Source organism: Schistocerca piceifrons, chromosome X (assembly GCF_021461385.2).
Source record: "Schistocerca piceifrons isolate TAMUIC-IGC-003096 chromosome X, iqSchPice1.1, whole genome shotgun sequence".
Classification (NCBI taxonomy): Eukaryota; Metazoa; Arthropoda; class Insecta; order Orthoptera; family Acrididae; genus Schistocerca; species Schistocerca piceifrons.
Window position 1 is genome coordinate 948,786,936 of NC_060149.1, and position 17,114 is coordinate 948,804,049.

The 17,114-nt window shown below is 40.7% G+C and overlaps 1 protein-coding gene across 1 annotated transcript in view; it reads left to right on the plus strand.

Annotated features, from left to right (window-relative positions):
• Nucleotides 1-17,114, plus strand: part of LOC124722794 (molybdenum cofactor biosynthesis protein 1-like) — a 33,746-nt gene that overhangs the window by 13,917 nt on the left and 2,715 nt on the right. Inside the window, exon 3 of the mRNA XM_047247929.1 lies at nucleotides 4,903-4,988. Within this exon, the coding sequence (XP_047103885.1) occupies nucleotides 4,903-4,988 (86 nt within the window). The remainder of the gene's footprint in view (nucleotides 1-4,902; nucleotides 4,989-17,114) is intronic.

Here is a 17,114-nt window from a genome sequence, read left to right on the forward strand (position 1 = left end):
AGTGACAGTCAATAAACAGTAACCATTCATGCCACTGTGAACTGTCACCTCTTTGTGGGATACAAAGATGCAATCTGCACACTGCTCGTCGCAGTTACAAAGATTAGCATTGGTTCGGAACAGCACCAGGGGATGCTCGAAGCATGCAGGAAGGTCGTCTGTCTGATGATTTGCGGTACATATTGCCGAGGTGGCAGGGTGCAAAATAAGGAGTGATCAAAAAACTTCCATTTGAAGGCTGCATAGTTCAGATCAGTATTCCACACACACACACACACACACACACACACACACACACACACACACACACATATCCATCCGCACATATACCCTGCTTGTGTCTGTATATGTGCCGATGGATATATGTGTGTGTGTGCGAGTGTATACCTGTCCTTCCCCCCCCCCCCAAGGTAAGTCTTTCCACCCCCAGGATTGGAATGACTCCTTAACCTCTCTCTTAAAACCCACATCCTTTCGTCTTTCCCTCTCCTTCCCTCTTTCCTGATGAAGCAACTGTGGGTTGCGAAAGCTTCAATTTTGTGTGTGTGTTTGTTTGTGTGTCTATCAACATACCAATGCTTTCGTTTGGTATGCTACATCATCTTTGTTTTTAGATATATTTTTCCCATTTGGAATGTTTCCCTGTATTATATTATATATCAGTGCTTTCCTCTCCCACAACTATCCTGCAGACCTTGTCCACAAACAGATCTCCCAAGCAATACATTCCTCCCCACCCAACAACAATGTTACTACCCCCAGACCACACAGAAGCATCCCCCTTGTCACCCAATATTATCCTGGCCCAAATACATCAACCAATTACTCCGCCACGGATATGAATTTCTCAAGTCAAGCCCTGAAATGAGATCATCCCTTGACAATATTCTCCCCACACCACCCAGAGTTGCCTTTTGCCGACCCCCTAACCTCCGTAACATCCTTGTCAAACCCTACAATATTCCCAGACCACCTTCTCTACCCAGCGGATCCTACCCCTGTAACCGACCACGATGCAAAACCTGCCCCATGCATCCCCCCACAACCAACTACTCCAGCCCCGCTACTGGTAAAACATACACAACTCAAGGCAGGGCCACATGTGAGACAACACGTCATTTATCAGCTGACATGCCTGCACTGCACAGCCTTTTACATTGGTATGACGACAACTAAACAGGCTGAGCGCATGAATGGGCACAGACGAACTGTCCGACTAGGAGATGTCCAATACCCAGTAGCGGAGCATGCCCTCCAGCATAATTCTAGGGACCTAGGAACCTGCTACACCATATGTGCCATTTGGCTTCTCCCACCCAACACCAGTACCTTGGAACTGCGGAGATGGGAACTTGCACTCCAACACATCCTTTCATCCCGCCATCCCCCTAGACTGAACCTATGTTAACCAACCTCACTCCCATTTACTCTTTAGTCTTCTCCTCTTTCCCTTTCCTCTTTAGCCATTCATGCATCTTTTCATCCAACATAGTTGCGTTTATCTTTATACTATGTACCTCTTTACTTCTGTATTCATCCTCCTTGGTTTGAAGCTGGCACAGTAATTACAGTAGAATATCTTTGGCTTCCCTCTGACATCCATGCCTCCATCTTTGCTACCCTCCCTGTTTACCTTTCACCTGTTGCTTCATAACCTGGATTGTGAATAACTGAATCCACTTTCCCTTCATCCCCTTTTTTCCCCTCTCTCCTCCCTGATGAAGGAACGAAGTTCCGAAAGCTAGGATACGTCAATTTTCTGTTCTGTTTTGTGTATCTATCGGCTGTACTGAGCTGAGGTAAGTACTGGCCAGACCCTCTATCTCTTTGTTAGTATTTGTTTCATATATATAAACACACACACACACACACACAGACAGGGTGACGCGTATTAACATTTAAAAACCTCCAAAGCACTGTAGATGACCGTGAGACAAGTAATTTAATACAAGACACATGGGATCACAAATGTTGGATACGATACAAATGTTGGGAAATGTGTCAAAAGCGAATGACAAATGTCACCAGATGATGTACCTTGCCATGCTTGCAGTGGTTGAGCCTCTCGGCCTGTCACACTTGATCATCCCAACCCAAGTCAAGTATTCATATCATTGTGGCTACGGACACACGTGTGCGACTTTAGTGATGGCATTCAGGATTTGAGTCTTGCATCTGGCAGGCAGTATTCTTTCATTGTGTTAAACAATTATGTATTTATATTGAAGTTTATTATTTTATTTACCGGTTTTGCAGTTTCCTTGATTTCTTGCAAAGTACAGTACAATGAAAACCTACCATATTGCATAACAAGTAGATGAGTATAAACTTCAGAATAGCATCATTGCCATTAAATGACCTATGTTTTCTTTACTAACTAATGTCTGTAAACAAAAAGAGAAGGGACAGAAACAAAAAACACAAAATCAGAACCGCTTTCGCTTGATTACAGCAGGGACAATAATTTGGTAACATCTACATTTACAACAGATCATATTTACAAAATGTTTTCGAAACTTGCTCTGTTTGCTCAAATGAAAGTATTGCACTGCTCAAACATTCCTTTACACTCAGCCCCAACTGCTGCACATGCTGTGGGGTATGTCATCTGGTTACGTCATATGTTCAGTGTTTCTCACCAATTTTTGGGGTATTTTGAAATGTACAAAAAGGTAAATGCAGAAAGTTATCACATTTTGCTGCACATTACCTGCGTCACAGAAAAATAATGTATACAAATCTTCTCAGATTTGCCACTGAATAACTTTGTGCAAGCCTCACAATATTTCACCAACACAACTGTTCGTCATCTTCAGGTAGTGGTGGGTCCTGTCATCACTGCTGCAAAATGTGACTGGTGATATTCGCACAGCAGAATTGAAATTTGTCAGGCTAGAAGCAGGAGTACGAATGTGTGGACAGGCACTCCCAGTTGGATGGAAATGCCATTCATAGTAGCCTTCTGCTTATGTGTTGTGGGCAATGACTGCACTTCTGGACACTCGTGTGGTTAAAAGCTGAATTAACTCTCTGCAAGGTGCTGCATCAGGTCATACATCGGAGGATCTGGTTTCTACTGTGTTAATTTCATGGCAGTCAGTGCTGGATTCTGGGCAGTGCTTAGTCAAAATTCCATATTCCTGTTGGTAAGATTGCCCACCGTATGGATACATGCCTCATTCTTAAAAACACAATCCTAGAGTGATGATGCTGAGGATAAAATTTCAGTCCTCTTGGGAAACGTGTGGTGCCCTGTATTCAGGCAGTGCTCTGCTACCACTAATTTACTGGGTGGCATTTTTGTCAGCGCTGTTGAACACAGTGTTCTTGCACAATGTGAGGTGTCTGCCTTATATAAGATTTCCCATAATGGCATCAGATCTTATATATGATCTGTGTTTTCTAAGGTCAAGATTGTCTTTAACTGAACACAAACAATTCCTTAGTTTTGCTGGTAGACGAAAAACACACTTGATTCTGTTTCTCTTAGCGATTCTTTCTATTTTTGAAAACATGCCACTGAAATATGGCAAGAAAGCCATTTGCAGTGCTTGTCTAAGTATCTTCATTTACATCCCTACACTGAACTTGCTTTGCTCAGAACACATTGCAAATCTGTTTACAAGAATAAACATTCTGCTGGAACACTGTTCTTAGGTGTTACAGTTCACCAGGCAGACTGTCGGTATCTGAGATCACGTGTGCTCTATGTGCCAGGGAGTGTAAGACACTACCACATTGTGCAGGGTGATGGCAACTTTTGGACCGCAAATATAACTCTGCATGTTTCAGTTTGCAGTAGAGACTGTGCCCCAGTGTTCTGTCAGCTTTTCTTCTAACCGTGACATCCGGGAATGGTAAGCTGCTATCTTATTGTACTTACTCAGTGAAGTGAATATTCAGATGGAGCGAGTGCAAATGCTGCAGGAACATAGGTAGTGTCTGTATTATGTGGGCCACACCACAAATGTCTCTTCAGCATTCTGCCAGAAGGAGGAATGTTGGATATTTACTAAGGGAAATAGAGGATGTCCCATGGGAGCACTGTCCACTTGATCAAAGTAGTTGGTGTTACATAAGAAATAGGATGAGGTATGCACATGTTTAAACAGCACCACAATTTCTTTCTCAAACTTGCTGCTAATAACCTCTAATGAGGGCTGCAGGGGCACTTTCGTAAGTAATGATATAACATTTGAGCTAACTAAAAGATCTGAAAGTTCTAGTTTAAGCATCTTCAGGTATTCTATGAAATCCTCTGAATTCTAAATATGATGGTCATAGTCATCCACATGATAAATTTCAAAGCTGTCACGTGGAAATTGCCAGTTGCATCTTGCAGCAGTGATAGTGGAAATCACCACCACCTGAAGATGCCAAAACGTTGTGTCACTGATATATTGAGGGAGGGACTTGCATAATGTTATCTGGTGGGGAACCCAAAGTGTTTTTGCAACAGATCTATCAGGCAAGCCTGAAAATTCACATATACTCCAATCAGTAAGTACCTGTTGTAAAATGGTCACATTAGTGAGCTTGGAAATTAATTAACAGTTTATCAATAAATTTGGTGTCATTTTGCAAGAAATTGTGCTACATTCCACTACTCCCTCTTCAACAAAACTAATGTCAGTTTCTGCTCCACCTCTTCAGCCCAAGATCCTATGTATACTCTTGAGCATTTGTGTAAGATACCTGTTTATTTATAAAAATAAAAGTGACTTCTATCATGACTTTCCCATTCTTGTCCAGTGGGTTTGTTATCCTGCTGTTGCCTACTGCAAACTACAGGATTACTGTTGAAGATTTCTGCAAAGTTTTTCTTCCTTTTTAGTGTACCAACATTTCACTGTGTGGTAATTGCCTGGTACTGTTTAACGGGTGTTTTAACTGTTGTTTCAGAGATGCAATACGAAGCAAATGCAGTGAGGATGACTTGCTTGCCATGATTGGGGCAGGAGTGAGTAGAAAGAAGAAACAACATGCAGGTAAGATACATTACAGCAAATGTAACTCTATAGATAGAAAGAAAATTTCTGCTTAACAAGTCATAGCAAACATAAGAGCAAAATAGAACGAAAAACAACAGTGATAGAACCTGGGTTTTTTGTGTAAAATTGGATTTAATTTTTTATTTAGTATTCATTCTGATTAATGCCCATTGGTCAACAGTACATTTCAGCCCTAGAATTTGGTTCTGCAAGGTCCACCAGATAACCATATATGGCTGTTGTAACTCCTTTATTGGACTTCAGAAGTTTTCCAGCAACAAATCTTTTTTTTTCCTTTCTTTCTTTCTTTTTTTTCTTTTTTAAAAAAAAGCTAAAATGCAGAAAACATCATAAAGGAAACACTCACAGAAAAGCATCAGTGTCCTTGAAACAATGGAAACTCCAGTAGGAATATCAACAATGTTGGAAAAGACAGATTACTACTTACTGATGAAGGCTGTGGCTGAAAGCTTTTTGTAAGTGTCTTTTAATTCTGCCCATCTGCAGCCTAAGGTATCTTCTTTATGGTAAGTAACAGTCTGTGTTTTCCTTCATTATTCATCAGTGTTCTTTGTTTTTATTGATGTTTAGCAAGCACCGTGTGGTATATAAGCGATGTGAATAGCGTCAGATGTTGAATATCACTCTGGAGGATATGAAGGTGCTGCATATTGGTGTAGACAGCATTATCTGATGAGAGTTTGAAAGAAACCTCGTTGTGGATGTCCATTTGGTCGCCTGGTTAAACCTTGCAACATTTGTATTTTTTGAGTATTTGGATATGACAGTGGCCTGATGTTGGAAAGTAAGGGCATACTCATAATCAATGTTCCAGTTGACTACATCAGACCACTACAAGGGAGCATCACTGTGTAGTGTACTGAGTACATTGTAACCTGTTCACGTCTGTGACTGCCATCTGAGAACAAGTACAGTAAACTCTCGTGCAGCTACACTTTTGGCTAGCTAGATTGACACTTGACAAGTTTCAATTTGCGTGCACCTGGAGCCAAGCATTTGCTGGTGTTTTTTGGCAATCTACTGCTAATCAGTGCACTGGTGCGTGTCAAAAGTCCAAGTATTGTCAATTCGTGCGTGTGTTGGTTGAAGCTCTAGTGTGTTTCTTATTCGTATTGCATGGTTTCATGCCACTGCCATCTATTGGAACTCCTTGTAAGTACAGTACATACAGTATTGTTCTATGCAGCGCAACATAGCCCTGTCGAAACTGACAATTAGAGCACGCCGCCTAACACTTTCCACTTGTTGTCGGTACATCAAAGCTGAGTGTTTAACAGTGAACGTACAACACCCTGTTGTGTTGCCACGTGGGCTTGGGTAGAACACAGGAAATGGCATAGATGTATCGAATGCTTTTATTTGATGTCTGCCACAGCCTGGTTTCAAAAGTCAAAAGTTTGTCTAGTGCATCTCGAGTGTTGTCAAGTTGTGCATCTGTGTGTTTCTGATTTGAGGTTTTGTGCTCCCACTATGTGCCTTAAAGTGTCCAGAGATAAAAGTGGCCAAAAACCATAAAGGACTCAGTCAAGTGTCTACGGGCACGAAACATAAAACGAATGTGATCTTGTTGGAAAAAGAGCTTCACACTTTGCAGAGAATTGATGCTGGTGAGCCACCCACAAAATTTGCTGCAGAGTAGGAGTACAATTACTGATCGGGAGACAAATCGATCTGGAATTGAAAAACTTTGTTCCATCCAAGCATTGGGCAGTGCAGTGAAATCTTGAAAAACAGTGAGAAAAGGTGCACATCCTCAGTTAGAAGAGGCATTATTTTTGTGGCACGAATAAATAAGAGCCAAAGGTGTGTCAGTTTCAGGTCCTCTACTTTGTCAAAATGAGCTGATGAGCTGATTGGAGGAAAGAAGCAAGAATTCCTCGGAAATAATGGCCGGCAGGATCGTTTCAAGAAGCGGCATGGCATTCATGAAATTGCCATCAGTGCCAAATCATTATCTGGGGATGAAGCTGCTATGCTGATTTTAAGAAGAAACTGCACGCAATCATTGACAAAGGATGTTATACTGGCAATCAACTTTACAAATGTGATGAAACTGGGTTGAATTACAAAATGCTGCCAACGAGAACCCTTGCCTCTAAAGAAGAAGAAATGGCTTCCGGATACAAAAATATCAAAGAAAGATTTACTGTCCTCGCTTGCAGTAATGCCACTGGCAATCATAAACTGTTTCTTACTTTAATTGGCAAATCCAAAACACCAAGAGCATTTAGACACCAACCAACCAGCTTTGCCACTGAGGTACACGAATCAGTCTTAAGGCACGTATGAACAGTGCCAGCATCAGAGAGTGGTTCCAGGCAGAGTTTGTTCCAGCTGTAGTAAATTACATGGCAGGAAATGGACTTCCTTGAAAAGCGCTCTTCTTGTGGACAATGCTCCTTCTCACCCAGGTGATCTGCAAGATGGGGATATCAAAGTTGTATTTCTCCCACAAAATGTCACATCTCTATGTCAACCGATGGACCAAGGTATTCTTGAGGCGATGGAAAAACATTACAGACGCAAGATGCTGGAATACTTAATAGGTGTGATTGATGCTGCAGATGATTTTGTGGAAGTTGTTAAAAAATCGATGTTTTAAGTGTCATTCATTGATTGCTGAAGCTTGGAGTCTAATTTCTCCACTTCCTCTTGTTAGGCCTTGGAAAAAACTCTTAGATCGTAAGGCAACCTAAGTGGTGGGAAGGAGGAGGCAACACCGAAACTCAAGCTGACACAATTTTGGTGAATTTACTGGAGAAGCTGGTTGTAAAGACACACACTTCGAAGACATTGAAGAGTGGATGGAAAATGGCATTTTTTCATGTGCCTGAGGATGAAATCGTCCAAATTGTGACCCCATCATAAAGTGTCAGAAGACTATGTTTCTGATGATGAATCAGAGAAAAATATTCCTCACACATTCTGTTACGAAGTGATCCAAACTGCCCTGGAGTACATCAGCCAATAGGAGGAGACGATTTATCCTGAAATAGTTTGATTTCAACGTTGGAGATGTATTGCTGCAGATATAGTTTCTCAAGCAAAAAAACAAAAAAAAAAAAGACATTTGTGACTTCGTTACCAAAAAATAAACTCTAATGAAGCATCCTAGAACTTCTATGTCCATAACTTAAAAAGTTTTTTTTTTATTTTTCTTGAAAGTTCCTCTAGACAGACTTTTCGTTCCTTTGAGTAATCTCTAGATTTGTTTCATAATTTTGTTCAGTAGTTTATTTTTTATTCAAAAGAGTAGGTAATAAGATTAAAACTCCTGTTTTTCCTACTGCCAAATAAGGGAGATTTTTTCTGTAAGAATGCAAAATAAACGAGCTTTGTTATACAGCATTTAAAAACTTTGAGTTTTCAATCATAGTTTGGTGCCTTTTTAACATGTCAACACAATTTTTTCAGTAAAAAAGTGCAGGGTTATTTGCAACCGTATCAGTAACGTTTTACATACCCTACGCACGTTTTACGATTGTATTTCGCAATATTGATGCAATTTGGAGTGTTCACATGTGAAAAAAAAGGGACTTTGATTTATCTGAAATTTTCGTTATTGGAACCGGCCACCGTCCCGATCATTTCGGATAAACAGGAGTTCACTGTAATAGACTCCTTGCAACATGCTGTGTCATACAGCTAGGAGCAGCCAGACTATGGAATTGCCGTCCTGCGCATAGGCTGCCATTAACACCCAAGCAAATGACTGCATGTGAAGTGGTGCCACGATCGAGAAGTATGGACTGCTAATGAATGGCGTCACATTATGTTCACTAATGAGTCCCAGTCCTGCACTGCCCCAAATGACTATCGTGGAGAAGTTTGACAGTGACCCGGGGAGATGGGGAGAGGTCCCATTCTTCCACATTTGGGGGGGGGGGGTCACAAAGCAGTCCCATGGTGTGGGGAGCCATTGGGTATGACTTCAGGTCACGGCTCATAATGGCCAAGGGAACTCTGATGGTACGGCAGTGTGTAATAGTATTGTGGTGATATTTTTCAACAGGCCAGTGCTTGTCCACATGTAGTATGTGTCTCTTTAAATTGTCTGCGTGATGTTGATATACTCCTGTGGCCAGCAAAATCCCCATATCTGTCCCCGATAGAACATTATGGGACCAACATGGACGTCAACTCCATCTCACTGCCTGTATCCACGATTGCAATGTCCAGTTACAACAGTTGTGGATCACCTTTCTCAGGAGGGTATGCAGCAGCTTTACGACATCCTCCCGCACTGTCCAGACCAGACAGGGTGCATTGCTGTATTGATAAGTGGGCTCAAACTGATAAGCTCTGTGTAAATTTGACTCTGTTTTGTTATGACTGAAATAACATCACATACGCCCTAAATTCGCTATGTTTCAATTTGTTTTCTCCCCACCTTCTGAGTGTCTCACTTTTTTTCAAGCAGTGTAATTTAAGACAGACATAAGAATATGAAAATGGGATGGCATATCACATTGCTATTCAACTATGCCCCTAAGAAAATTGTAAGATAATGGAGAAGAGCAGGTGCACTATTACACTGACTAGAACGTAAACTTAAAGATAGAATTATATTGTGTAACCTATACCGATGGCATAATACTAATTAACAAAAACATCACTGATGTGCTAAAGCAATTTGAAATATTAATGGAGCAAGCTAGGAAAATTAGACTACTAATTTCACATGGAGAAAAAATTCTTGGCTGATACCAAAATGGCACTGGGTGAACTTATATAGGCAATGACATAGTATTCGGTGTTAAAGAGTTTAAATAGTTAGGTGAAAAAGACCACTGAACATCATAATGAAAAGAAGGCCATAGAATCCAGACTTCAGAAAATACAAACTGTCTCTCAGTTAACTAAAAGTATTTTTCCTGGAACTCTAAAATCTAACATTGTACAACAGTGATCAAATTAGAATTTCTTTATGCATGAGAGAGAGTCTTTGTCCAACACAAGACATGAAAACAGCAAACTGAATTAGAAGAATGTAAAATTGTAGTAACATTACAGACGCAAGATGCTGGAATACTTAATAGGTGTGATTGATGCTGCAGATGATTTTGTGGAAGTTCTTAAAAAAATCGATGTTTTAAGTGTCATTCATTGATTGCTGAAGCTTGGAGTCTAATTCCTCCATTTCCTCTTGTTAGGCCTTGGAAAAAACTCTTAGATCGTAAGGCAACCTAAGTGGTGGGAAGGAGGAGGCAACACCGAAACTCAAGCTGACATAATTTTGGTGAATTTACTGGAGAAGCTGGTTGTAAAGACACACACTTCGAAGACATTGAAGAGTGGATGGAAAATGGCATTTTTTCATGTGCCTGAGGATGAAATCGTCCAAATTGTGACCCCATCATAAAGTGTCAGAAGACTATGTTTCTGATGATGAATCAGAGAAAAATATTCCTCACACATTCTGTTATGAAGTGATCCAAACTGCCCTGGAGTACATCAGCCAATAGGAGGAGACGATTTATCCTGAAATAGTTTGATTTCAACGTTGGAGATGTATTGCTGCAGAAATAGTTTCTCAAGCAAAAAAACAAAAAAAAAGACATTTGTGACTTCGTTACCAAAAAATAAACTCTAATGAAGCATCCTAGAACTTCTATGTCCATAACTTAAAAAGTTTTTTTTTTACTTTTCTTGAAAGTTCCTCTAGACAGACTTTTCGTTCCTTTGAGTAATCTCTAGATTTGTTTCATAATTTTGTTCAGTAGTTTATTTTTTATTCAAAAGAGTAGGTAATAAAATTAAAACTCCTGTTTTTCCTACTGCCAAATAAGGGAGATTTTTTCTGTAAGAATGCAAAATAAACGAGCTTTGTTATACAGCATTTAAAAACTTTGAGTTTTCAATCATAGTTTGGTGCCTTTTTAACATATCAACACTATTTTTTCAGTAAAAAAGTGCAGGGTTATTTGCAACCGTATCAGTAACGTTTTACATACCCTACGCACGTTTTACGATTGTATTTCGCAATATTGATGCAATTTGGAGTGTTCACATGTGAAAAAAAAGGGACTTTGATTTATCTGAAATTTTCGTTATTGGAACCGGCCACCGTCCCGATCATTTCGGATAAACAGGAGTTCACTGTAATAGACTCCTTGCAACATGCTGTGTCATACAGCTAGGAGCAGCCAGACTATGGAATTGCCGTCCTGCGCATAGGCTGCCATTAACACCCAAGCAAATGACTGCATGTGAAGTGGTGCCACGATCGAGAAGTACGGACTGCTAATGAATGGCGTCACATTATGTTCACTAATGAGTCCCAGTCCTGCACTGCTCCAAATGACTATCGTGGAGAAGTTTGACAGTGACCCGGGGAGATGGGGAGAGGTCCCATTCTTCCACATTTGGGGGGGGGGGGGGTCACAAAGCAGTCCCATGGTGTGGGGAGCCATTGGGTATGACTTCAGGTCACGGCTTATAATGGCCGAGGGAACTCTGATGGTACAGCAGTGTGTAATAGTATTGTGGTGATATTTTTCAACAGGCCAGTGCTTGTCCACATGTAGTATGTGTCCCTTTAAATTGTCTGCGTGATGTTGATATACTCCTGTGGCCAGCAAAATCCCCATATCTGTCCCCGATAGAACATTATGGGACCAACATGGACGTCAACTCCATCTCACTGCCTGTATCCACGATTGCAATGTCCAGTTACAACAGTTGTGGATCACCTTTCTCAGGAGGGTATGCAGCAGCTTTACGACATCCTCCCGCACTGTCCAGACCAGACAGGGTGCATTGCTGTATTGATAAGTGGGCTCAAACTGATAAGCTCTGTGTAAATTTGACTCTGTTTTGTTATGACTGAAATAACATCACATACGCCCTAAATTCGCTATGTTTCAATTTGTTTTCTCCCCACCTTCTGAGTGTCTCACTTTTTTTCAAGCAGTGTAATTTAAGACAGACATAAGAATATGAAAATGGGATGGCATATCACATTGCTATTCAACTATGCCCCTAAGAAAATTGTAAGATAATGGAGAAGAGCAGGTGCACTATTACACTGACTAGAACGTAAACTTAAAGATAGAATTATATTGTGTAACCTATACCGATGACATAATACTAATTAACAAAAACATCACTGATGTGCTAAAGCAATTTGAAATATTAATGGAGCAAGCTAGGAAAATTAGACTACTAATTTCACATGGAGAAAAAATTCTTGGCTGATACCAAAATGGCACTGGGTGAACTTATATAGGCAATGACATAGTATTCGGTGTTAAAGAGTTTAAATAGTTAGGTGAAAAAGACCACTGAACATCATAATGAAAAGAAGGCCATAGAATCCAGACTTCAGAAAATACAAACTGTCTCTCAGTTAACTAAAAGTATTTTTCCTGGAACTCTAAAATCTAACATTGTACAACAGTGATCAAATTAGAATTTCTTTATGCATGAGAGAGAGTCTTTGTCCAACACAAGACATGAAAACAGCAAACTGAATTAGAAGAATGTAAAATTGTAGTAAAAATCTTAGGTCCAAGAATAAAAGATGGAATACATACACAGAACCCAGTGTGAAATCTCCAGGCAAATCCCTAAAAACTCTTGTTGCAATGTGTCTCCAAAGAATCCAACTTGTGGGACGTACAAAAAGAATGTATCCAAACAGGCAGCTCATTGGATTCCCACATACTTGAAAAATAAGATCCAACTGATGAAAACAAACAGGAAGAGACCTTAAGAAATTGGAATCACCGCATTTACAGTATTCTGATGTAGTGATGAGTCACACAGAGTGCAGTTTCACAGTAGCTTGATCGATGCTTGTACTTGTGTATGTAGTATATGCAAGTGTGTACAGCGTCTCTTCTGGTGTACACACAATATGCTAATTTAGTGGCCGAGCAGTAAACCGGATCCCTACTCGGTTCCAGTGTGCTGTGCTAATTATTCTTCTTCACTTGACATTTATGCTTGGAGCCGCAAGAGAGGCCGTTTTCCAGATAATGCCACAAAAACAACAAATTCTCAGATATCAGTTTAACTTACACTCTTCAACATCATAGACAATATTTCACATTAATATGTTGCAGAACACTAGATTAGTGTTAAAATTGCCAGAGTAAACATTGTTCTCCATGTGACAGATTGACACCCGATGTCCAAAATCGATAAATTTTACATCTCTGCACAGAGAAGCAGCTGGTTGCTCATTGTCATCTGTGGTGCTAATCAATGGGTTGAGCTCGTTGCTGGCACAGCGCCACCACAGAGTAAGTGGTCCCTCATCCCAGCAGGTGTCGATGTTTTAACACCCGTATAGCTCCCCAGACTTACCGCGTCTGTGGATAACTCCGTCTCTGCACAGAACTTCACACATTTCCCACACAGTGGGCCCTCGTGTCTTTTACACACAATAAATCTTCAAACTTATTTCATTGGCTAAGTTAAATTTCGAGTGTGACATGCTACTTCGTAAAAAATAGCAAACGGTAGACATGGATGTTATTGTGACTCTTTCCTAAGGCACCATTTGTGTATTACACTTGTAGAAGTGCACTGCAACATAAAGCAGTAGACCGTAAGTTCAAACAATGGAAACTCCAGGTTGGAATATCAGCAGTGTAGGAAAAGAAGAAGAAGCTAATTACCATAAAGATGGCACGTTAAAATGCAGACAGGCACAGTTAAGACACTTACACATAAGCTTTTGGCCACAACCTTCATCAGAAAAAGAAATAGAAATACACACCATTCATTCACACAAGCAAGCACACCTCACACACACATGACCGCCAACTCCGACAGCTCAGACCAGAATGCTAGTCTGTAAGTTTGCTACACAATAAAATAATTATTCTGAGCTACAAGAAAAATGGATTCAAAGAACTAAACTGCTTGAAGAAAAAAAAGGGAAGCTCCCTGAAGCAACATAGTTTCACGAGTGTGCATACCAGTGGTAAATTATGAGAGTCGCAACTCTCTGAAATGGATACAAAGGCCACCAGATTGCATTAGCTTTATTTGTGTCTCGGATTGTTACCATGAATGGTAGGAGCTATAAGAGATGTGAAGAGTGTAAGATGTTGAGTGATCCCTGTGAAGGGCACAGATGCCCTGTACTTCTATGAATCAGCATTATCAGCACGTAACAAAATTTGAAGGGGCCTAATTGTGTGTCTCCATTTGCCAGGCTGATTGAATTATGCAATATGCAGATTTGTGAGACATTCAGATGTGGTAGTGGCCCCATGTTGGACTGCTTGGGAACGTAAGGGCGGCGTGCTTGTCAGCAAGCTTCCGGTTGACCGTGTCTGACAAGCCCATGGGAGAATTGCTGTAATGTACGCCGAGCACATTGTAACCCTTTCACACCTGCACCTGTCATGCGATCAGCAGTGAGTCACATTCTGCAAGACCCACGATGACAGTTGTCAGTGAGTATGACAACGACATAGGGAGAGGGCGTGTGGGTCAGCATCGGATATGACTTCAGGTCACTCTGACAGCACAGCAGTATGTCATGGACATCCTACATCCTCATTTGCTACCTCCATGTCCAACGGAGTTACAAGAGACAGAGCAGTGAAAACATATCCAGTTATTGACTCACAAAACGGTTTTGAGGTGTGACGCATGTAGTCTTAAGTGAATCATTCATACAAAAAGAAAAGAAGAAGAAGCTAAAGTCAGAATGTGAAAAAGTTGGAGAATGGAATAGATATTAGAAGACTTCACACTTGAAACTCCCAGTTTTCCTATTGTGAAAGTGCCTTTGTGACCATATGCATTTCACTGACGATAAACTTTCCCCCCCCCCCCCCTGGGTCTTGGCTCCATATATTTTCATCCAGTTGAGTCAGAATACTTGCATAGTATTTATGAGGTATTGTTTCAATCTTGCAAGCTAATCTGAAATACAAATCCCTTTTGCATCCTAGAAAACAATGACCACTCTTTCTCTCCGATGAAGTCACCTTGGCTATTTTTGTGCAACTGCTGTTTCATTTCAGTCATCTCTCATCCACGGGAACAGATTGGTGCATAGAATCAGTTGTGTGTCAGATTGTCCCAAATTGTATTTCACATTAGGTTGTAGTCAGGCTTCAACAGACATGCCACTCACTTTCTGGTACGGCCACGGCATCAACTGTTTTGCACATCTTTTTAATTACTGATCTTGCAATATCACACTGTGTTCTTTCTCAGCATTTTCATATTTGATTGTAATTCTAGGAAGATGTTCAGGAGTCATCTTACAGAGACATATGGCACATATCAATTCAGCCACCCATTGCTTAACTGTTGACTATGAAGGAACTCCCCCCATGAACCATGGACCTTGCCGTTGGTGGGGAGGCTTGTGTGCCTCAGCGATACAGATGGCCGTACCGTAGGTGCAACCACAACGGAGGGGTATCTGTTGAGAGGCCAGACAAACATGTTTTTCCTGAAGAGGGGCAGCAGCCTTTTCAGTAGTTGCAGGGGCAACAGTCTGGATGATTGACTGATCTGGCCTTGTAACATTAACCAAAATGGCCTTGCTGTGCTGGTACTGCAAACGGCTGAAAGCAAGGGGAAACTACAGCCGTAATTTTTCCCGAGTACATGCAGCTCTACAACTTGACTAGAAGAAGAGATCGGTTGGTAGGACATGTTTTGAGGCATCAAGGGATCACAAATTTAGCATTGGAGGGCAGCGTGGAGGGTAAAAATCGTAGAGGGAGACCAAGAGATGAATACACTAAGCAGATTCAGAAGGATGTAGGTTGCAGTAGGTACTGGGAGATGAAGAAGCTTGCACAAGATAGAGTAGCATGGAGAGCTGCATCAAACCAGTCTCAGGACTGAAGACCACAACCACAACAACATGAAGGAACTGACTCCTAATAAGTAAGATGATGCCTGTAGAAAAGTACAACAAAACAGTAATCTCAAAAAAGGACAGGATAGACAGTACATTCTGTAGGACATATTAAAAATGATTGGTAAAAGAGACTTGGTGTGTTAAATGCAGCTTTTGATTACATGATAATTGAATTGGATAGATAAACAATATACTCGCTAAGTGGTGGCAGAACACACACATAAAAGAAGATTATAATTAGGCGAGCTTTCAGAGCCAGTAGCTCATTCTTCAGGCAGAAGGGTTGAAGTGGAAGGAAGAGGGGTGAAGGATAGGTCTAGGAAAAAGGGTAGATTTTGAGAAAGTTACCCAGAACTGCAGATCAGGGGAGACTTTCCAGATGGGATGAGAAGGAAAGACTGATTCCACATCTACATACGTACTCCACTAGCCACCATATGGTGCATGGCAGAAGGTACCCTGTCTCACTACAATAGTCTGAATAAAATTACTTGATAGTTGACATCAATCACTTGCTGCAACAATGTTGCCACATTGGCTACCAGCTACCGTTTGGTTACAGGTGACAACAAACAAGCGGCTCACTTCACAAATTATGTTAAATGTTTAACACAGAGCAATTTTTCTAGTGGCTGGTGTAAGGTATGTCAGAAATGTTGGATACTCTGTCGACTATTGATTTAAAGTGACCAGTGACTGAACTGGGGCAGACGACCCGTTTTGTATCCCTGACTGTAAACTTGTGTCCTAACCCAACCGAGAAAATTGTGGTCAACAGTCTGCAGCAGTACTAATATCATGATCGCTTTGTTCATGGCGATTAAAGCTAACCCTTAAGGGTAAACTCAAGACAACAAAAACTCAATTTCAGGGCTGAAAGCAAATTGAAATTTCTCCATGTCATTTGTTACCTGTAACTATCCTTACACTAGCTGCACATGCTGACATGTTAGAAACCAGTGAACAGCCCGTGTGGGCACTTGTTCGAGGATTATAGATGACTGAGGCAGATTCTAAATGAAGAAATAATGACAGGAAGAAAAATAAGACCAAATAGAACAGTCAAAACAATGATGAAAAATGATGCAGCAAAGTATTAAAAATAAAAAAAATACATTTAAACCAATTAATTGAATGAAAATAATAATCACACTCTTTTGGTTAGATTTAGAAATAAAAATTTTGCTACATTGATGAGATTCAAACCTATGACATGCTACACATTAGATTAATCTGCCAACCATTGTGCTATGCCACAGCAC